A 23,476-nucleotide genomic window follows, 5' to 3' on the forward strand; every position below is an offset into this window, starting at 1 on the left:
TATATATATACATATCATATACCTTTGATTTGGGAGTTTTCAGGGGATCAGCCAGAACGGTTTGGGCTTATTGCACATAACACTTTTTTTATCTCGCAATCTATGAAAAAAGACTGTATTATCTTGGAAATGCGCGATGTTTAGCGTGTAATAAACTACAAACTACAGCGTGTGAAAACAAACTATTATTCCCATGCTGGACTACAGGTAATGTTTGTCAAAATGAGCCACACCGTGTCTCTACAGCTATAATACAGAACACACACACAGCTTCGCAAACATAGTTCAAGTTCAAGTTTCTTTATTATTTGTCATACAGAAATACAGAATACTTTGCATAAAATGTTTCTTTCTGTTTTGCTCCTGAGAGTTTGCTAGATAACAAGATAGTATAAATAGTGCAACGACCACGGAAACGACTAGAAGGCTGTCATTCTAAGGGTAATGATAACTGAATAGCGTGGCAGTCAAAGTGTTAAGTGAGTGATTGATTATACTTTTGACAGGATACCAGAGACAAAGCCAACAAACACTGAGGAGGACGTGGACGTGGCCCAAGAGAGGGAACGCATCTACAAAGGCGGCAACACCAGTGACATCCTACGCATACGAGATCTGTCCAAGGTGAGATAGTGATGGAAACCATATCAATTGAAATTAAGTAAAGGGTTCCAAGTCTGTCCTTGCTATGTCCTTACTTGTCTCGCCATTGCTAGGGAATTGTGCCCTCCTCCCATAATTCCTTTGCCTCTTAGTCCCGGACTATTTGCTCTATCCTTAGAACCTTTAGCACAGTATATAAGACAATCCCAATCCATAGAGCCGATCTCAATTAGGGGCACACAGCATCATATTAGTTTATATGCGGACGATGTAATATTGTTCATGCAAAACCCTACCACCTCACTGCCTCATCTTCTCAAGCTGATAGATGATTTTGGCAATCTATCGGGATTTAGGATAAACTGGCCAAAATTGGCCTTCCTTCCACTTAATGTCACTGCAAAGGCTACCTTCCTTCCAGAAAATATACAAATGGTAGAACACTTTAGATGTCTTGGAGTTGAAATATTCCCCACTATATGCCAAACAGTGAAGTATAATTATACAGGAATCCAAGATATGATTACAAATGACTTTGACAGGTGGTCAATACTTAAAAACTCAGTACAGGCCCGAGTATCAATAGTTAAGATGGATGTTTTACCTAGAATCAACTTCTTCAGTTCAATGCTACCGTTACCCCCCCCTGCTGGTTACTGGAAAAAATTACACTCCGCCGCATATACATTTATTTGGAACAACAAACCTCCATGAATAAAAAGATCCACCGCACAGAGAAATAAAGCCGACGGAGGTCTAGCATTTCCAGACTTCTACTACTACTTTAAAGCGTACTCTTTAAGACCACTGATCACCTGGTTTGATTCTCAAGCATCCGTATCCTGGAGAACATTAGAAGAAAACATTGTGGCACCACATAGACTGCAGGATGTAGTATACACCAACCTATCAATTAAGCAATGCAACATGAAATTTGGCCCTCTTATTACACATATGATCCGGATATGGCGTGAAACACACATTCTTTTTTACTAACCAACATAAATGGCATAGACACTCTCCCATATTTACTAACAATACACTCCTTATTGCACAACAACCAGATCAATCCAAACCAAATCAGATTTCCCAAATGAGAAAAGAATGGCATACATACATTGGGAGATATCTTCAACGAACGGGGTTTCTGTAGCTATCAAGATATACATAACTAATTTAACCTCACCAGTTCCACATATTATTTCTACAGACAGTTATTAGCATGTTTGAAGGCTCATGGAGTCCCATTAAAGGTACCACTTGAGCACCACAGATATCACAAATTCTTTTATGAAAGGGAGACATCGAGAGGTTTTGTCTCTGACATTTACCGTCACTTACTTACATCTTCGTATGAAGTCCTTCCCCTAGACTCAGTTTGGAGGAGGGATATACCAGACTTGGAAGTAGATTTTGATTGGGCTGAAGTCTGGGCAAACGTTCGGCTATCGTCACGTAACCCGGATCATCAACAGATTAATCTTAATTTTATTCATAGGACTTACCTAACTCCTATTCGACTGAACCGCATGGGGCTTAAACAAGACTCTCGATGTTCCTTATGTACAAACGGTGATAGTGGTACATTTATGCATATGTATGGGAATGCCCGCCTGTTAAGATATTTTGGGAAGAAATAACCACACTATTATCGTGGGGCGGCTTTGGCTCAGGGGTAGAGCGGGTTGTCCAATGATCGAAGGGTTGGTGGTTCGAATCCCGCTCAAGCCCATGTCCATCCCATTGCCGTTGTGTCCTTGGGCAAGACACTTAACCTACTTGCCTCGTATGAATGTGTATGCATGTGAATGAATGTTGGTGGTGGTCGGAGGGGCCGTAGGCGATGATTATTCGCCACGCTTCCGTGAGTCTGCCTCAGGGCAGCTCTGGCTGCAATTGTAGCTTACCACCACCGGTATGACTGTGTATGAACGAATAATGGACTCTGTGAAGCGCTCTGGGTGTCATGAAGAGCGCTATATAAATCCAAGCCATTATTATTATTATTATTATTATTATCAGGATTTTAGTTTTTGACAATACCTGTAATGCCTTCTGTATTGTTGCTGAATGATGTCTCTCAGTTATCACACTCTGTATTTGTAAAAAGGATAATCTTGTCCGGTCTTACGGCTGCCAAAAAGCTAATAGCATCACGCTGGATTCAACCTGATAAAATGTGCCGGAGGGTATGGATTCTTACCTATCTTGATGTGATTTACCTAGAGATATCTACCGCACGAATTCTAGGTGTTAATGAAGCCAGCATAGCAATCTGGTTAGAAGTGGTGGAGAGGATAAAGCATTATATGAACTTTTAATCCAGGGGCGGGGCTAGGGGGTGGCTACTTGGGCTCAAGCCCCGAATGTTTTCTGAAAAGCCCTGAATCTATGTAAAAAAAAATTTGATGATGATTTTCTTTTTTTTTTGTTTTTTGTTTTTGACAATTCATCATTGTTACATGAAAATATGTTTGCACCAGATTTAGCAGAAGCTAATTTCCATCTGTGGTCTATCCAGCTGCTAACTGTATTTGAGTGAGTTAAGTCTTGGTGTTATGGTAGACTCAGACCTAAGCTTTAAATCACAATCAACAAGTTGACAAAAACTTAATTCTTCCACCTTAGAAACATAGCTAAAGTACGGCCATTTATAAATCAAAAGGACGCTGAAAACCAGATCCATGCCTTTATCTCAAGCCAACTCGACTACTGTAATGCACTCCTTACCGGCCTCCCGAAAAAATATTATTTTATTATTTATTATTATTACTATTTTATTGCAATGCACTATTGCATTATTTTATTCTATTTTACTAACTATTTTATTGCACTGCACTATTTTACTTTGTATCAGTGAATCATAGACGCCTGGCCATAAGAGCATTCGGAGCATCTCTGCTCTCCCACTATTGAACTTGGGGGAGCAAAGGTATGCTCTTGCTCCACCACTTTTTGATCATATGAAAAATATGATATACCCCCCCCCAATATATAAATCTAACCATAACTACGTTATGGTTAACTGAGTTTTATAGTGAAAAGAGCAGCTTTATTGGTCAAGATTGAAGGCTCTATATTGCAGGAAATTGCATGTACAGGTTCATTAAATTAAAAAAAAATGTGCCGTGGAGGGGGTCGTGCCTGATCCCCTCCAAACCACCCCTTGCCTGCCAAAAAAATTTAAAGATATTAAAAAAAAAATAAAAATAAAAAAAAACACGGGCACCTATCTGGGCTAAGCCCGGGATCTCCTACAATCCTAAATCCGCCCCTGTTTTAATCCTTGGTATCAAACGGAATAATGGATGTATTAAAGGGGGGTCCAGTGAGGGGGGGGGGAGAACGAGCAAGAGCATTTATGTGTTGTATTGTATTGTAATTAATCTGTGTATATCTTTAATCTTTAATCTACATCTATTTTAATTTTAAAAACCGGGCTGTCATTATTGTTAGTATTATGTCGATAATAGCCCTGTGATTTATAGTGGATTTCTACTGTAAATGTTTGTATGTCATGTCAAAAATAAAAGAAAAAAAACATTTGTTAAAAAAAATAAAAATTCCTTTGCCTGAGTAAGACCACGCTCTCCCCCCAGCCCCCATCCCTTGGGTTACTAGATTCCCCCTGGGTAAGGGGGTTCCTCTCAGCCAGGCTTATTAATCTCTCTAATTGTATTTGATTAATGTGTCTTGTTAATACATTTATATTGATCAGAGAGGTCTGTCCACATGCATAATAAATTGAGCGGGTTCCACCATGTTCATCCTCCCCTCCTCCTCTTCTCAGACTTACACCGGCGGGACCAATCCGGCGGTGGATAGGATATGTGTGGGCGTGTCACCGGGAGAGGTTTGTTTAGTAGACAATCACTCTTGTACAGTACATCCCTCTCTACCACAGCCATATAGTTGCTTGTTGTTGTTGTTGTTGTTGTTGTTGTTTTTTACGATTACTTTTATGGATTTTCTGGTTCTAATTTTTATTTGAAAGCAGATAATGGAGAGTTACAGAGCAGAGAGAGAGAGAGAGAGAGAGAGAGAGAGAGAGAGAGATAGAGAGAGAGAGAGAGAGAGAGAGAGAGAGAGAGAGAGAGAGAGAGAGAGAGAGAGAGAGAGAGAGATACCTAAGGGGGGGTAGTTCCTACCTACACAAGATTCAAGAGGTTTATTTATCACATACTGTACATACCAGGGCATACAGTGAAATGCGGTTGGCCATGCCCGCTACGATTGTGCAAGAATACAATAGTAAATAATAGTAATAGTAAATAAAACAAGTAGAATAGACATGATAAACTAGACATGTTAATAAATCCTGAGATAATTGCAATACAATGTTGAGCTATGACTTAACCTGTTAAGCTGTAGCCCTATTTTCAGAAATTCCGCCTAAAGGTACATGCACAAGTAAATGGAAGATTGCTTCACTTCTACAAGGCCAATTTGCATGTTATTGGTATCTAGGAACATCTAGGGACCTGGGGGTATGTATACCCAGTGTCAGAAATATTGTGTCTGTTACTAGGCTTGAGTAAATCATGATGAAACAAAGGAGAATATAAATTATCTTTTTCCTTTTTGCATCTTTGCCGGTGAAAAACACCATGAAAACATTGAGGTTCTTTTGATCATTCAGCACCTTCTTGAGATCAAGTGTACAAAAAATCGAAGCAAATGAATAAAGGGAAGATGATTAAACAGAAGGATTTGTAGATACAGTAATAAATTATAATCCATTTTAATTATAAATTCATATTTGACCTTGAACTTGACCATGACCTTATTATGGCCAAATCATACATCTATGGATAGGGAAAAAGCTCCCCTTTCCAATGGCAGTGTTAAAGGATTTAGTAATTTCCTTGTGGTTTTACGATAAAAGAGATATAATTAGATAAATGTTTCCGATAAATTCGTATTTTTGGTAAATCTTAAAAACTTCGGTAAAAATTAAAATATACACTTTGACTCCTGTTTTGATAGGGTTAAGGTCTTTACTCTTGGCTACATTTGAAAAAGATCTCTTAACATCCAAGGGCCCAGGGGGGGCGGAGCTGAGCGATCATGGAGTAGACGTGTTTTCACATGAGCTCCCTTCTACCGTGCTGAATATACGTTTCTCCCCATTAGTCTTTATTTTATTTTTATTTGTTTTTTATCTGTTTGCTAGGTCGTCGTGTTTAGTATACATTCATCAACTTTTTTCGACTTTCTACGATGGCGGGGGTGGAAACCAGAGCCATGAAAGAATTAGGCACGACACCGACACCGCCGAGCATGGCCGCACCGTCTCCCGCTGTCGGGGAGTTAAGCGAAGCTGTGCTCTTGGTCATGACCAAGCTACACGCGGACTCTGAGACACGCATCGCTGAAGCACAGAAGAAAGTACACGCAGACTCTGAGGCACGCATCGCTGAAGCACAGAAGAAAGTGTTGGCGGATTTCTGTATCAGCCTCCGTCGTGAGATATCAGAAGAAATACGGCTGGCGGTAGTCCCGCTGACAGACAAGATGGAGACGATTCACGCTGCCTCATCGGCTAATGCTAACGAACTAGCCATGCTAACGACGGAGGTATCATCACAGTGTGAGAAGATGGCGGGTCTTGAATCCGCCCTGCTGGCTAGGCAGACTGAAGTCAACAAACTACAGTCGGCGATGGAGGAGATGCAGTCCCGGGATAGACGCCACAACGTCAGGATTGTTGGAGTACCGGAGACCAGCGGTGAAGGCCGTCTCTCTGAGACCATGCCCGAACTGCTGCAGAAGATACTAGGGACGGACGTCCTCCCCTCGCCTCCTATCTGTGAGTCGGCCTACAGAGCGGGCAGGTTTTCTCCCGGCGTGAACAAAGAACCGAGGCCCATCATAGTCAAGCTGAACAGACTCCAACAGAGAGAAATCATCATGCGGTCGGCTCGTACCAGAAGGGGTACTCTGAGGCTTGGCGATCACAAAGTGGCCATTTTCGAGGACTTTACACCGGAGGTTCAAGCTCAGAGAGCCGAGTACAAGGTGGTCCTGACTAAGCTATGGAAACTAGGCCTGAGGCCCACGTTATTCGCTCCCGCGAAACTATCTGTGTTGGAGAAGGTCGGTGGTCAGCGTTTGTTTTGGTCGTTGGCTAAAGCGAAGGAATATCTCGCGGAGACACCCGAGTCTGTTGCTTGATATCTATGGAGGGTGAGTGACTTGGCGGTTTGGGCCTATATACATTGATTAGGTCGACTATTCACAAACACTTGCTGTCATGCCCAGACATGCTAACTGTCCTCTGCCCATCCAACTAGCGGGGCTTCCCAATGACTTCTGTTACTTGCTAAAGCTGACCTCATGGTCGTACTTGTGTATCGCCTCTTTGGAAGCTAACGAGCTAGCTGAACAATGTACATAGTAGGCTAACGTGCTATCCGGATTCGTCACTAGCTTACGCGCTAGCCTCGGGCTAGCCAGCGGGCTTCGACTATGGTCTGCGCTGAGACATTCGTTAATGGTTACGTATTTTGGTTGCTGTTGCTGTTCAAAGGGACATTGGTTTGCACAGTTCAAGAGTGACCGAGTCCCTAACTAACTTCTGGTATGCTTTTTATTTTTATATCCAGGTTGTTTTGAGCTTTGGTGATCCAAAGTAGATGCCAAGGTCGGTTGAATATGCATATACAATATTTGATAACAGGTTGGGTCGGGTATGGCTTGCACTTCATGGCTATATGGTTATATGGCTTGCACTCTAGCCATTACCCTCTCTTCCTTTCTTTTTTCTTTCCTATTGTCGCTGTTTTTATGTCATCTATATGCGCTATTTGAATGTGATCCGGTTCTACCTTGGACTAACTGCTGACTCGCCTTAATTTTGTTTTGAATTTTCCATGAGGCACTTATGCTATAACGTTGATACATTAATATGCAGACTCCAAGGTAGATGGTTACAGGTTGATGCTGAGTAATTATATAATAATTATTGTCGCTGTTTTAATGGCATTTGAATGAGCAGTTTAACTGTGATCCGATCCTACCTTGGACTAACTGCTAATCTGTCTTAAATGTGTTTTGAATTTTCCGTGATCCACTTATGCTATAACGTTGCGACATTAATATGCAGACTCCAAGGTAGTTGGTTACAGGGTTGATGCTGAGTAATTGTATAATAATTAGTGTCGCTGTTTTAAGGGCATTTGAATGAGCAATTTAACTGTGATTCGATCCTACCTTGGACTAACTGCTCCGACCGATATCTTTATTGAAACAATGTATGATGACAGGTGGTGTCAGGTGTTGCCTATTACCATCCCCGGATTGATTAATGAATGATTGTGTTTAATTCTATTCTTACATAGGTTAGGTCATTTCAGCCGTTGTGCCTGATCAGAGGGACGGCTAAAGGGGTGCACTTTGACCATAACCCTTTTTTTTCCCCTTCCTCCCTTTTTTTTTTTTTGTCATTGTTTAATTGACACTGTTCACACAATTTTGCACAATTAACCTGTGACCCGAACCTGCCTTAGACTATCGGCTGGGATGCTTTAATTTAATTTTGTATTGAATTTTCCTATACCTTTTTGGGCTATAACAATGTGATGTTGAAGCGCAGATTCGGAAATAGAGGGCCGCAGGTTGATGCGGAGTTATTATTTAATAATGGCTATTTTTACCATTATGGTTGTCTCATGTTGGGGCCAGGGCTCAGGTGGTTTTCGACCGATATCTTTATTGAATTTTATTTTATTATTATTTGTGTTTATTGGACTAGTGGGGGTTTACTCAGGGGTTTATCTAGAGGGGGGTGGGAGTGGGAAGCGTCTTATTGATCCATGTCTCTAGTGGGAAGTGATAGGAAGATGACCATCCTCAGTGGATGGGGCATAGGGTGGGGATTGGAGAGTGGGTATAGAGGAACTTATAGTAGGACGGGTGGGTTAGGGTTTAGAGTAGAAGGAGGGGGGGCTGTAGCTGGGGTGGTATTTTTATGTGTTCTATGTACTGTTGTCTTATATATGTGTAAGTGTTCCTCCTCTGAACTCCTGGGATTGACCGTCCGGGCCCGCCGGGATCGGCACCTCTGTACTCAGCCTGGCTGCACGGGTATGTTCTCTACGCACTTATACAAGCTCGACCATGGCTAAATTGAATATTTTAATTTGGAACGCAGGAGGGCTTAACGCCCCACACAAGCGTGCCAGTGTCCTTTGGCTATTGAAGAGGAGAAATATTGACCTTGCTCTCCTTAGTGAGACGCATTTAATGGTAGGTGACGTGTCAAGACTGGCAAATCGGCAATATCACGTTATCTCCTCATCCTCAGCCGATGATAAGACGAAAGGAGTAGTCATAGTTACAAGACGTAACCTTGATATCAAAATCTTGGATGTATGGTCGGACACGGAGGGAAGGATTACTATAGCAAAAGTTGAATTCTTGCATAGGAAAATGGCTATAATAGCATTGTATGCTCCTAACACATTTGATTCAGCGTTCTATAATACAATCACGAAGAATATGTTGGAACTTAATGGATACGCTCTCATTGTGGGTGGCGATTTTAATGCGTGCTGGGATGCGGAGATGGATAGGTCCGGGCCCTCTGAAACGAGCGACCAGAAACGGGCCTCTAAGGCCCTCAGGATGTGGGCCAAAGACACGGGGCTCACAGACCTCTGGCGCTTATGCAACCCCACCCTCAGAGATTACTCTCACCTGTCAGCCAGACACAAAAGCTTCTCTCGAATTGACTATGCATTCGCGTCCCCTAATATGTTTGATAGTTTCGATGTCTCATTGGTTCCCTTGGCTCTCTCAGACCACAAGGGGATTTTCCTTACGGCAACCTTTGGCAGGCTCTCCGCAAGAGCTCCCAGATGGCGTTTTAATTCGACCTTGCTAAAGAACGATGACTTCTGTTCTGAGTTCAGGAGTAAACTAGCTGAATTTTTGCAGATCAACGTTGGCACAGTAGAAGACCCTAGGGTCCTATGGAACGCATTGAAAGGATTCATCAGGGGTCATGTTACACTATTTGCCTCCAATTTGCGAAAATCCCGGTCAAAAAAGCTAGAAGGACTGGAATCATTATATGCGGACCTATACGCATCCTTGCAAACTGACTATAATGAACGACTAAACACACAACGTAAGATAGTCAAAAAAGAAATAAACTCCATACTTAAACAACAGTCTGAGTTTTTGATACATAGGACAAGACAAAATTACTATTTTCACGGCTCCAGACCTAGCCATCTATTGGCAATGAAAATACGCTCAAATGATCATTTCTCAGATATCCCCTCGATTAAGACGAGCCAGGGTGCAGTCACTACTGATTCGAAAAAGATCAATGACACTTTTAAAGAGTTTTACTCACAGTTATATAGCTCAGAGGGTAATCTGGATGACTCTAGATTTGAATCGTTCATTGGCGGGCTTGAGATACCCCACATTTCTGAGGAAGAGGCCAAGGAACTGGGGAGACCGATTACTCTCGGAGAATTGAGGGAGACTATTGTTGAAATGCAGAGGGGTAAGGCGCCAGGCTGGGATGGTATTCCACCCGAAGTGTATTTAGCTTTCTGGGACCAACTGGGTCCATTGATGCTCGATATGATCAATTACGCTATCGAACAAGGGGAGTTCTCAAGAGATGTCAATATGGCGTTGATTTCTTTACTTCTCAAAAAGGACAAAGATCCCAATGATTGTGGTAGCTATAGACCCTTGAGTCTTCTCGGTGCCGATTTAAAGGTGTTTGCCAAGGTGCTGGCCCGTCGCCTGCAGAGATTTATGTCTGTATTGGTACACTGCGATCAAACTGGTTTTATCCCGGGGCGTCTGGCTGCAGATAATCTTAGGAGGCTGTTGCATGTAATCGATAACAGTAAAGACAATACAACTCCATCCACAGTTCTGTCTTTGGATGCCATGAAGGCGTTTGACAGACTTGAGTGGTCATACCTGTGGAAGGTACTTGAGGTCATGGGTCTTGGAAAGAGTTTTATTCATATGATTAAAGTCCTGTATGCCTCGCCGTCTGCGATGATACTGACAGGCAAAAACTGTTCCACACTCTTTCCAGTCTCCAGATCTTCTAGACAGGGTTGCCCTCTGAGCCCGGGACTGTTCGCGCTTTCCCTCGAACCTTTGGCCCAATTTATTAGGCAATCGGAGGACATCGTCCCCATAATGGTCAACAATACTCCACACAAAATTGCTCTCTATGCGGATGACCTGCTGATTTTCATGGACGACCCCTCCCGGTCGGCCACAAAATTATTGAGGATAATCGACGACTTTGGTAAATTGTCAGGTTTTAAGATTAACTGGAACAAATCAGCCTGCCTACCTCTTAATGAACTGGCCAAGGCGGTACGACTACCAGCTGATATCCCCATAGTAGAACATTTTAAATACCTGGGTATAGAGATATTCCCCACGCTGAACCAAACTACTAAGTACAACTTCACGGGTACTTATGATAAAATACGCCAGGATCTAGACAGGTGGTCGTCCCTTCCTAACTCCTTACAAGCCCGGGCTTCCATAATCAAAATGAACATCCTGCCTAGGATACATTTTATTAGCTCAATGCTCCCCCTGCCCCCTCCAATAGACCACTGGCGCAAGGTACAATCGATGGTATCTAAGTTTGTCTGGAATAACAAACGCCCGAGAATCAAAAGGGCTACTACTCAACGTAGGAAACAAGATGGGGGCCTCGCAATCCCTGATTTTAAACTTTATTTCTGGTCCTTTTCACTGAGACCTCTGATGTGCTGGCTAGACCCTGTAGAGGCTGTATCGTGGCGCTCCTTAGAAGCGGCGGCGGTGTCTCCGCTAAGATTGCAGGATGTAGTGTACTCCACTGTCTCTATTGCGAAATGCCGGCTGAGGTATGGACCGATCATAACTCACGTGATCCAAACGTGGCGTAATGTACAGAGGTCGTGTGGGGTTAAATGCCCTTGGCACCTGGACTCTCCAATTTTTAATAACCAGCAATTACTTGTTGGACACAAGCCGGTTAATATTCCTCAATGGCAAAGGAGGGGAGTGCATACTCTGGAGGATATTTATGATAAGAACGGCCTCCGTGCGTTTCAGGACTTAAGAGAATTTTATGATCTTCCCGGCGAGTCCTTCTTTCTTTACCTTCAACTAAGGTCAGCACTGAGGGCGCATGGCGTACCGTGGGCTCAAGCCTTGCACCCACACCCCTTCCTCAGGCTCATAGTGGACAGGACGACATCCAGAGGGTTTGTCTCCGACTTTTATACGCTCTTAATTCAATCCACGTATAAAAATTTATCATTGGATACAATCTGGCGTGTGGATATCCCGGAGTTGGACCCCGAGTTTGACTGGGATGATGTTTGGGCAAATGTGGCATTATCTTCCCGCAACCCCAATCACCAGCAAATTAATTTTAATTATATTCATAGGACCTATCTTACACCTAGGAAGCTATTTGCTATGGGACTGATAACCGACTCTCGGTGCACTTTGTGCTCTCAAAAGGCCACAGGCACTTATATGCATATGTATTGGGATTGCCCACCAGTGGCCCGCTTCTGGAGGTCAATAACGGACAAACTTTCAGATCTGTGTGGCTTAACTATCCCATTCACAGCTGTTACGCTACTCCTGAACGATATAACGACACTACCCGCGTCCGTACAACTGAAAAGGGTTGTCCTAGCGGGCGTCACAGCAGCGAAGAAGCTAATAGCAATGAGATGGAAGGAGCCTGAGAAGCTTACAATGATTAACTGGTCCCTAACTCTATTGGATGTGATTTATCTTGAGATATCCACAGCCCGGGTGATTGGGGTGGGGCAGGCTGGAATTGACCTGTGGTTCGCAGCAGCTGAGAAGGTAAAGACCGCAGTGTGCGGCTGAGCGGGGTTGGGGTGCGTGTGCGGGTGAGTCCGGCGGTCTCTTGGGAGGGGGAGGAGGAAATGTTTTTGTCTGTCTTGTCCCTTGTCTTGTCATCTTGAGTTTAGCTGGGATATTATGGGGGGGCAGCTATTTAACTAGTTCTTCACTGTTTGGCCACTTTTACACGGTCTCTGTGAGTCTATGGAACACCTACAGGTTTTTGTTTTTTCATGAAGGTTCATTGCTCTGGTTTCAGGTCGTGTTCCCCCAAAAAATGGTCCTTGTGGTGGATTGGAGATGTACGTTTTATTAATATGGGGTCACACGGCCGGGAAGCGGGACTGAACACTGGGAAAGACCATTTATTAGATAGTACCCCTTGGAATTAATTTAGTAGGTTGAACTCTGGTTTCTTTTCTCTTGTCTGTATAATTGTTAGTCATTATTATTATTGTTTTTGTTTTTTTTTTCTTGTGAAGTTCTATGTATTGTGATTGTGGTTAATGTGTTGTCTTGTTTTGTGAGAATGTCAATAAAAAAATTTGATCAAAAAAAAAAAACATCCAAGGGCCCACATTGCACATGCGTCACTTTGCCGACCTCTAGCGGCTCGGGTATGCATTTATTTTAATACAATATATATATATATAGAGAGAGAATTAAAGCCCTATTTGTTGCCTGTCGATTGCCGTTTTAGGCGACAACATCCGTTCAGTGGTTCTCGAGTTACATGCCGATATGTGAGGCGTGCGCCAAAGTACACGGCTCTAGCTCCGTCAATCATTTGGCGATCTCGAAAATATTTGGACAGGGTTGTAGCCAATGAGTGTGGCTTTCCAATGATACCCCACGTGGGGATCTAATACGGTTTGTATTGATCGATTTATGATAAAAACAGCAGGATCCCCTTATAAGGTAACAGGTCAATTAAAGGCACTGGGTCCTATGTACACTACTATACAATAAGTTTTACTTCTATATCCCTATGCTATACTTGCTATTTCTAACTATACTATGCAATGATTAAAACAAGTAGACTGATGTGGTCTCACAACTAGCGTGCTAGCGTAAAGGCAAACTCCACCTCCTTTCTACCATGAATACTACACCACTTCTTCAGCCAGTGGTGGTTGGACACATTACACATTACCGCTACAGTAAGTCAAGTCAAGTCAAGTCAAGAGTTTTATTTGTCACGGCATACAAGTATACAATGAAATGCAGGGGGTCTTGCCCGCAACGATTGTGCATAATACAATAATAAGAATATAATAAGAATCCAATAGAACGACATTGTGCAATAATACAAGTAATCAAAGTAGGGCATATCGGTATATACATGAGTTTTTACAGAGCATGGTAGGACATGCTAGGTCCTGTGATAGTGCAATACACTGTTAGCTACGGATGAGGCACTGGGTCTTTATGTACACTGCTATACAATGCTATAGTATACAATCTCAAGTTATACTATACTATTCTTAAAGTGACCTTTCCTTTTGTAAAGTGACCATAAGTGTGAGCGTGTGCAGCATGTGTGTGTGTGCTCATGTTAAAGTGGCTGCTAGTGTGTGAGCGTGTACAGTGTGTGTGTTGTGTGTGTGCTCATGTGTGCTTGTGTGTGGAGAGTTCAGTGTTCAAGGCTCTGATGGCCTGGGGGAAGAAGCTGAGCCGAAGTCTTTCTGTCCTAGTTGCTGGTGTTCGCAGGCGTTTGCCTGACCGCAGCAGCTTGAACAGGCTGTTGTTGGGGTGGTGAGGGTCTTTCATTATTCTGCAGGCTCTGGATTTGCACCTCTTGTTATATAGGACCTGCAGGGGTGGTAGTGCAATACCCGTGGTACGCTCGGCTGAGCGTACCACTCTCTGTAGGGCCTTCTTGTCCTGTGCCGTGCTGTTTCCATACCAGGCAGTGATGTTTCCAGTCAAGATGCTCTCTACAGCTCCGGAGTAGAAGGACTGGAGTATCTTCCCAGATACTCTGAACTTCCTTAACTGTCTCAGGTGGTAGAGGCGCTGCTTCGCCTTTTTTACGACTGAGTCTATGTGTGCTGTCCATGTTAGATCGTCCGGATGTTTAATCTGGTGAATGTTGAGATGTCCCTGTAGTTCCGCAAGGGCCCAGTACATAGTGGAAAGGAGTAAATCTACAGTAAACCTGGGTAAACCTGGAGCCTTTAGGTGGCTGTGTACACAACTTAAGAGACCACATGCTGTGTAGAGGAAGATCATCTGACTCAAATGACGTCATGCAGTGAGGAAGAGGATACGTCATAAATGTTCAGGTTTTCAGAGCGGTCAGGTGGCGTAGTGGAGATTGCGCTCGTCACCAACGCAGGAGATGCTGGGTTCGAGCCCAGCTCTCGGCGTTGCTACCAGCTTGGCTGGTCGTTCATACTAATACAATTGGCAGTATTAGGGGGTGGGAAGTTGGTGGGTGGGAATCTGGCGTTGTGGACAGCGACGCCTACAGGTCAGGTCTCGGCGCTTGCTCAGCGGGGGCAGGACTTGGTGGAGATAGCGTGCCCTCCCACGCGTTACACTTCACCAATGAGAGTCCTCGCTGCCAAGTGAAAAGACGTCACTGGCTGTCGCCGCACGTATCGGAGGAAGCGTGTGATCGGCTTCGGGACGCCCTTGTACCGACTCGTAGGAGAACATGCGTACAACAACCAGGTAGGGGAGGGGGGGAATTGGCACAACAACTAAATTGGGACGGGGAGAAAAACAGAAACATTGGAGAAAGAGAAGATTAAAAAAATAATAATAAAAAAATAAATTTTCAGGTTTCCCTGTAATCAGCTGACCTGTAATGCAATATGCTATGATGTCATGAACCGTTCATGAGTTTAGGTTTCCCTGTAATCAGCTGACCTGTGATGCAATATGCTATGATGTCATGAACCGTTCATGAGTTTAGGTTTCCCTGTAATCAGCTGACCTGTGATGCAATATGCTATGATGTCATGAACCGTTCATGAGTTTAGGTTTCCCTGTAATAAGCTGACCTGTGATGCAATAATACTATGATGTCATGAACCGTTCATGAGTTCAGGTTTCCCTGTAGCTCCATCAACTGACCAGTGATGCAATACGTTGTGATAGTATACCTCCCAGTCCCAGCGCTATGCTGAAGCCACTGGGATGCCCTTATCTTATTTTCTTTAATTTTTTTTTAACCCCTCATTCATCCATCTGCCACAGTGCTTTGGTCTCCTGGGGGTGAATGGAGCAGGGAAGACCACCACCTTCAAGATGCTGACGGGAGACATCATCGTGAGCTCAGGAGAGGCCTCCATCACTGGGCACAGGTGGGTCATGATGAGACACCATCAATTCAACATGGACGTGGATTTTGCAGGAGCATGGTGGAATAATTTATCATTATTTATTTATCTTTTGCTGTAGTGGATAGGTATATAATTTTTTGATATTTATAGATAACTTAAGTTATTACATATTAATATGATATTGTAAGGAAGGGGCAGGACCAGATAAGCTTTGCTTCATTCTGTCCCTTCTCGAACAAAACCATTGTCTTGAGCTATGCTGATTATTGCTTCCATGTCTAGGAAGATATATTTCTTTAAAACATTTTATTTTTTTATCTTTTTGTTATTTTTTGTTATTATAAATGTGTGTGTTTGTTTTATGGTTGAAATGTTCGAGATAAATAAAGATCAAATCAAATCAAAATCTAGTTTCAGCATACTGGCTCAGCACTTTTTTTTGTGGCTCAGCTCTTTTTGTTATTATTACTATTATTACTATTACTGTGGGGTCCACAGACCCACCGACGGGTCCAGCTGCACTCATGTTTCTCTGTATCGTATCTGTGGTGTTGCATACTGTTCTATTCACGTTTTATATTTCTTCTTTTCTCCTCGCAGTATTCTCACCAACATCTTGGATGTTCACCAGAACATGGGCTACTGCCCCCAGTTCGATGCCATCGATGAGCTGCTGACCGGCAGGGAACACCTGCACCTATATGCCCGCCTCCGAGGGGTCCCGGAGTTAGAGATCAGCAGGGTGAGCTGGGATCTGTAGGGTGATAGGTGTGTGTGGTACAGGCCTAGCAGCAAGCAAGACGGCTGGGCAGAATCAAGAATCAAGAATCAAGAGGTTTATTTGTCACATACCGTAATTCCTCTAATAGTAACCGGGTCTCAAATACAAGCCGGGTCTCTATTAATGGCCGGGTGCGCTCTTGAGCTAAGCAATTATAAGCCGGCCTCCTAATACAAGCCGGGTTACTAATATACTGAGCTGCATACTGAGCTAGTTACTTGATTTCACTTTGAAAACATTGAAATGACCAGTGACCACCTGTAATTGCACTGTTTACTATTTCATACAGTACTTGGTTTCAATAAATGAACCCAGTACATTCTACTGGGTTCAAACTGACACAAAATGTTGATTTATTCATTATGATCCGTTTGAAAAATTTGAAATATAGGCCTCCCTCTTATACAGGCCTCCTCCTAATACAAGCCTGGTACAGTTGAAACAAATACAAGCCGGGGTTACTATTAGAGGAATTACGGTACATACCAGGGCATACAGTGAAATGCGGGTGGTCATGCCCGCATCGATTGTGCAAAATACAATAATAAAATAGGCATAGAAAAAATTAAATACACAAGACACAAGATATGCATGGTAAAAAAGACATGCTAGGTTCCTGAGAAACTGGTTCTTATATACTACACTACTATGCAATATACAATTTACAATGTTATCTCTTAATGTATCTAAACTATACAGTACCTCCTTCTTTTAAAGTGTCTCTCAAGATTCTATTTTTTAAAGTGACATTTTGTCGGGGGGTCCTACTGGTCGGACAGACCATCCCATAATCAGAAGGTCACAGGTTTGATTCCTGCAACAGCCAATTAAGTCTGTTCTTGTCGACGAGTGCTTGCGCTACACACTCTGACCTCCTCCAGGGGTGCTGCTGCCCCTGCTGTCTAACCCCTCTGGTGAAATGCCGGAATATATACGTGTGCATGGGAGGGATACGCAAAGTACTACATTATTATTTTTTTTTTTTGGTCTTTTTCCCCCTCCATTTTCCTCCGATTTTCTCCCATCCCAATGTTAGTCGTATGCCAATTCCCAGTCCCTTCCTGATCGCTGCGCACTTACCCCCCACAGTCAGATCATCTGGGAGAGTGGAGGCTACCACGTGCTTCCTCCGACACACGTCCAGCCAATCACCGCTTCTTTTCACCTGGCAGCGCGGATTCTCATTGAGAGGGCGTAGCGTGTGGGAGGACCACACTATCCCCCTCACGTCCAATCCGCGCTTAGCAGGCGCCCCGACCGAACTGTAGGAGTCGCTGTTTACAACGACCCGGACCCACCCCGCCAGCTTCTCCCACCCTCTGATACAGCCAATTGTATCAGTGCAGACGGCCAGCCAAGCTGGTGACAACCCCGGAGCTGTGAGCTGGATTCGAACAGGCGAATCGAGCTCACAGCTCCGGGGCTGGTGACGAACGCAATCTCCGCTCGGCCACCTAACCGCAAAGTACTACATTTGTAATGAATCAATCATTAATTAACCAATTAGTCAATCTCAAGTTCACAGTACACTGTGACAATGGAGAACGTGTAGCTTGTTCTATAATTTGTAGGGATGCTCGATATTGGCTTTTTTACCGATACCGATATTCCGATATTGTCCAACTCTTAATTTCCGATACCGATATCAACCGATATCAACCAATACCGATATATGCAGGGTTCCCCCCCCCCCAAAAAACTGAATAATTTCAGGTAACTAATAATTTCACTGGATATATATATAACAAATATTGTTATTGTTTTTTTCTTTTTTTAAACCGATACCGATATTTTCCGATATCACATTTTACTGCCGATATCGGCCGATAATATTGGTCGGCCGATAATATCGGACATCCCTAATAATTTGTCAGATTTACCCCCAAGACATAATTTCCCCAATGTCTCCCCTCCTGTGGTCAGGTGGCGGAGTGGGCCATTCTGAAGCTGGGTCTGTCTGAGTATGCTGGGCACAGTGCCGGGACCTACAGTGGTGGGAACAAGAGGAAGCTCTCCACTGCTATCTCCATGATAGGCTGTCCTGCTCTGGTCCTGCTGGTGAGGCCAACGCTAACGAGAACACTCTATAAAGGGTCATTTTCAGCTCATCTGTGTGTGTGTATATGTGTGTGTGTGTGTGCATACTGTATTGTTTATGTCAAAATCAAATGCCTCAGGACAACTCTGGGTCTCGTCTTGATATGGACTACATATACTGGTGATTGCCTCTGTATTTTAAATGTATACATTGCTGTGTGTCGATGTATGGTTGCCTGTATGCGTCTGTCCAGGATGAGCCAACCACAGGCATGGACCCTCACTCCAGACGCTTCCTCTGGAACTCCATCATGACTGTCATCAAGGACAAAAGAGCCGTGGTCCTCACCTCACATAGGTAAGCCTGTGAGTGAGTGAGTCAGTGAGTGAGTGAGTGAGTGAGTGAGTGAGTGAGTGAGTGAGTGAGTGAGTGAGTGAGTGAGTGAGTGAGTGAGTGAGTGAGTGAGTGAGTGAGTGAGGTTTTGGGTAAGGATTCCAGTAAGGGTTAGGTTAGGGCAGTGCTTCTCAAACTTTTTCTGTCAGGCCCCCCTTTGGCGGACCAAAATATCTTGGGCCCCCCACCCCCCCCCCCCCCCTCGCCCCAACAAAATAGTCATGAAATGGGCCATGTTTAAATTTATTGAAATAACACCAATATCATGACCTTTCAAATTGACAACACCTTCCCTCGCGAGAGCCACCTTGCCTCGCTGTGAAACAGCACTGCAGAATGGTCAGCTCCCATCTCCTCACACAGCGCAGAGAACAGGCGCGCTTTCAGGGCTCGGGTTTTGATGAAATTTACCACGTTTATAACTTCTGTCAAAACCTCATTCAGCTCAGGGCTAAGCTGTCTTGACGCTGGCGCCTCTCTGTGAATTTACAGTACGTCCATTGCGCGTTTGGCGAGACCCCCTTGATGAGCGCCTGTAGCCCCCTCCTTTTCCCTGCCATGGCCTGCGCACCATCAGAGCAAAAGCCCACACAGTTCTCCCATTTCAGTCCATGTTCTGTCAGGTAACTGTCAATAATTTTGAAGAGCTCATCAGCTGTCGCTCTGTTTTTGACATATTTGCAAAACAGCAGATCTTCACTCAGTGACTGGGAATTTACAAAGCGAACATAGGAAATAAGCAAACAGTCTTTATTGCTGTCAGTCTTTGACAAGGCAACACGCATGTCATCCTCAAGGCTCAACTTGGCCCTATATTTTGTTTTCAGAGCTGTCATGGATGAAAAGCCAGCTTCACACAGATATGTGGTGCTGAATGGTATCAACACCTTAACTGCTGCATCATGAGATACTTGGTACTCAGCACCACACTCTGAAACTAGCTCTCCAGGTGGTATCAGATGAGATTTCAATGAGTTCTTCCAAGAGTTTGGATGGAGATGTGTCAGGAAGCTTTGTCTCAATGTTGTCTGTAAAGTTTTTTATCGAGAGTAACTTGGTGATCCTTTTCTGTGTTTTATTAAATAATGATTCAGATTTTGAGAAATGGTCAAACGTATCCAAATATGATAGCACTTTAGTGATAATTTTCTGTAATAAATAAAAAAGAAAAAAAAAAAAAAAAAGGCCCCCCTGTCATGCCTCTGCGCCCCCCCTGGGGGGCGCTCCCCCCACTTTGAGAAACACTGGGTTAGGGTAATGGTTAAGATTAAGGTAAGGCATGTACTATAGAGGTTGAAGTTGAGGGAAGGGTCAGAGTTATGGGTGAAGTTTGAGGTTATGGGCTTAGGGTTAGAGGTGAAGGTTGAGGTTAGGGCTAGGGTTAGTGTTTGGGGTGAAGGTTGAGGTTTGGCGCTAGGGTTAGGGTTGCGGTGAAGGTTGAGGTTAAGGGCTAGGGGTGAAGGTTGAGGTTAGGGGCTAGGGCTAGGGGTGAAGGTTGAGGTTAGACTTAGATTGTATATGTGTTCGTGTGAATATGCATTATTCCTCTCTCCATTCACAGTATGGAGGAGTGTGAGGCATTGTGTACCCGTCTAGCCATCATGGTGAATGGCTCCTTCAAGTGTCTGGGTACCATTCAGCATCTCAAATACAAGTATGTAATTTTGCTTTATTCCATCATTCTAGTGTTGCATGCTGAGGAATATATATATATATATATATATATATATATATATATATATATATATATATATATATATATATATATATATATATATATATATATATATATATATATATATATATATATATATATATATATATATATATATACATACACGTTTTTATTATTATTATTTTATATTATTATTATAATTTTCTTTTTTCATATGAACCTTTATTGGTAACCTTAACAATGCGCTTTTATTGGTAAGGTTAACACACATGTGACATGGTGCGACCACCGTAACACTTCCGGGATTCTGAAATCAGGGAGGAGATTGCGGGGGGGGTCAAATGAATGAATGTGGACGAGAGCCGTGATGTAAGTGGTTGCCGATACGGCTGTGGGGGTGCTAGAGACATGATCGAATAGACGTTTATGCGCCTCGCTCTCCTGAACACGGCGTGACCCATAACTAATCGATCAGAACTAAATCGGCAGAGAAAAAGCCCGTTTTAAAGCACCTATTGGAGTCTGGACGACGCGAGATGACGCTCGAATGAATGTGGACTGTTCCATCAGAGGGGGGAGCTTCGATGGTCATGTAAGTGGCTACAGACCGCTGCACTTAAATATAAGTATTAGTCTACCTGGAGACTCAATGAGGTAATTGTAGATGTCGCCATAAGACGCGTCTGGCCATTTAGTGGGATAATTTTTTCATTATCCTGTTCGGCTGAAAGGACATTGGCCACCGAAGCTCCCCCCTCTGATAGAACAGTCCACATTCATTCGAGCGTCATCTCGCGTCGTCCAGACTCCATGGGCACTCTGCGCATGTCCATGCGGAATAGGTGCTTTAAAATGGGCTTTTTCTCTGCCGATTTAGTTCTGATCTGATTAGTTATGGGTCACGCCGTGTTCAGGAGAGTGAGGCGCATAAACGTCTATTCGATCATGTCTCTAGCACCCCCACAGCCGTATCGGCAACCACTTACATCACGGCTCTCGTCCACATTCATTCATATGCACCCCCGCAATCTCCTCCCCGATTTCAATGTAACGCGGAAGTGTAGTGGTCTATGTATGCTGTGCTTCAGGCATAGAATATAGGATATCCACCTCTCCATAGCACTATACTCGCCTCCCCTGCTACTGATATGACACTACTATAACCACGTCTTCTGCCGGACCGTTCGCAGGTTTGGGGATGGCTATGTGGTGACCATGAAGATCAGGGCAGCCAAGCCTGGCTGTGCCCCGGACCTGAACCCTGCCGAAGCCTTCTTGGAGTGCACCTTCCCCGGCTGCATCCAGAGAGAGAAACACTACAACACTCTGCAGTATGAGATCTGCTCCTCCTCCTTGGCTAAGATCTTCCAACAGGTCCTGGCCAACAAGGACAGGCTCAACATAGAAGACTACTCTGTGTCCCAGACCACTCTAGACCAGGTCAATAAATGATCATGATAAAACCACAATGTTAGAGGGGAACTCGACATGGATGTCCAATGTCCCCTTTTTGCATTATTGTGCCAACGTGTAAACCGGTCTACTGGGGTCTATACAGTATACCTCAGTAGAAACACACTGGTAACTTTATTGAATTATGCATTATGCCTTTCCAGCAAGCAGTGCATCTCTGTATGTATGTTGTTGATGGTAACAGGAGTAGAATCAGAGATTCTAAAAGATACGGTCGCTGACCCACATGGGAAATAGACTGTATGTGAAAGTCACCCGGGCTTTTCTGCTATTTAGCAAACATCTCAATATACTGTACCAGTTCTTGAACACAGAGAAACAGCACTCAGAGGCCTGTAGCATTCATTTTGGAGTTATCAAATATGATTTGGGATACATACAAATGTTTACCACTATGCCTTGTGTCCCTGAATCATTCGGTGTTTCAATATGTATAGGCCTACTACATTTATTTGCTAAATGAACTGCAGCTGAAACACTGTAGCTGCATGTTCTGTATCATAGTCTTTTTCACTTATATTTTCTGTGGCTATTTTTAAGTTACTGAACAGTACGCTAAAAACCAGAATAGTACTCAATTTGAAGCCTTTAAATGATAGGCCTAAAAGGAAGAACCTGTTTAAAGTGGTATAGTATTACTATTCCACGACAGTGGGGGTGACAGTGGCTCAGGAGGTAGAGCAGTCGTCTGGTAGTCAGAATGTTCCCGGTTAGATTACCACTCCTCCCGGGCAGCGTGTCGAAGTGTCCTTGAGCAAGACACTTAATTGCTCCCGATGAGAAGGCTGGCACCTCCCCTGCCATCAGTGTGTGAATGTGTGAGTGAATGGGTGAATGTGAAGAACAAAATTGTAAAGCGCTTTGGATAGAAGCGCTATATAAAATGCACCATCTTCCATTTACTTTTTTTAAAGTAATAATCTAGTAAAAGACAAAAAAAATTGTACAATACTTCTCATATATCAACACATAGCAACCGTTGTTTCTTCCAACCAATTGGCATTCCGTGACAGGCCTCTATCGGCCACGGTTGGTATAACGACGAGTGACCTATTATTTGATTGCAATCACCTGTTGTTTGCCTACCAAGATTTATGTGATGATGATGTAATGGAATCCAATGGGCATTCTCTTGTGTCTCTGTTGCCTCTTCAGGTGTTCATGAATTTCGCCAAGCAGCAGTCCAAGGAGGACGACACGACCGTGTTGCACCCGAGAGTGGCTGGGGCCCGGCGAGATGTCAAGGTCGCACCCATCATTTGTTCGAAGGAATGAATGAACGTTCCCCCCCCCCCCCCCTGAAGGACGTCGGTGTGAAGACAGCGTCACACTTTGGTCGCGTGACGAGAGAGAGAGAG

The 23,476-nt window shown here is 43.7% G+C and overlaps 1 protein-coding gene across 1 annotated transcript in view; it reads left to right on the forward strand.

Annotated features, from left to right (window-relative positions):
* The window catches only part of LOC311237910 (retinal-specific phospholipid-transporting ATPase ABCA4-like), a gene marked incomplete at its 5' end in the record, with an annotated part of 151,299 nt that extends 127,823 nt beyond the window's left edge, over nt 1-23,476 (forward strand). The window contains 9 exon segments of the mRNA XM_084325884.1: nt 507-624; nt 4,394-4,456; nt 15,673-15,779; nt 16,359-16,500; nt 18,463-18,597; nt 18,831-18,934; nt 20,532-20,624; nt 21,836-22,085; nt 23,274-23,476. Coding sequence (XP_084182010.1) covers nt 507-624; nt 4,394-4,456; nt 15,673-15,779; nt 16,359-16,500; nt 18,463-18,597; nt 18,831-18,934; nt 20,532-20,624; nt 21,836-22,085; nt 23,274-23,393 — 1,132 coding nt within the window. The 3' untranslated portion in view covers nt 23,394-23,476.

This window comes from Notolepis coatsorum, assembly GCF_963971535.1.
Source record: "Notolepis coatsorum genome assembly, chromosome: 12".
Classification (NCBI taxonomy): domain Eukaryota; kingdom Metazoa; phylum Chordata; class Actinopteri; order Aulopiformes; family Paralepididae; genus Notolepis; species Notolepis coatsorum.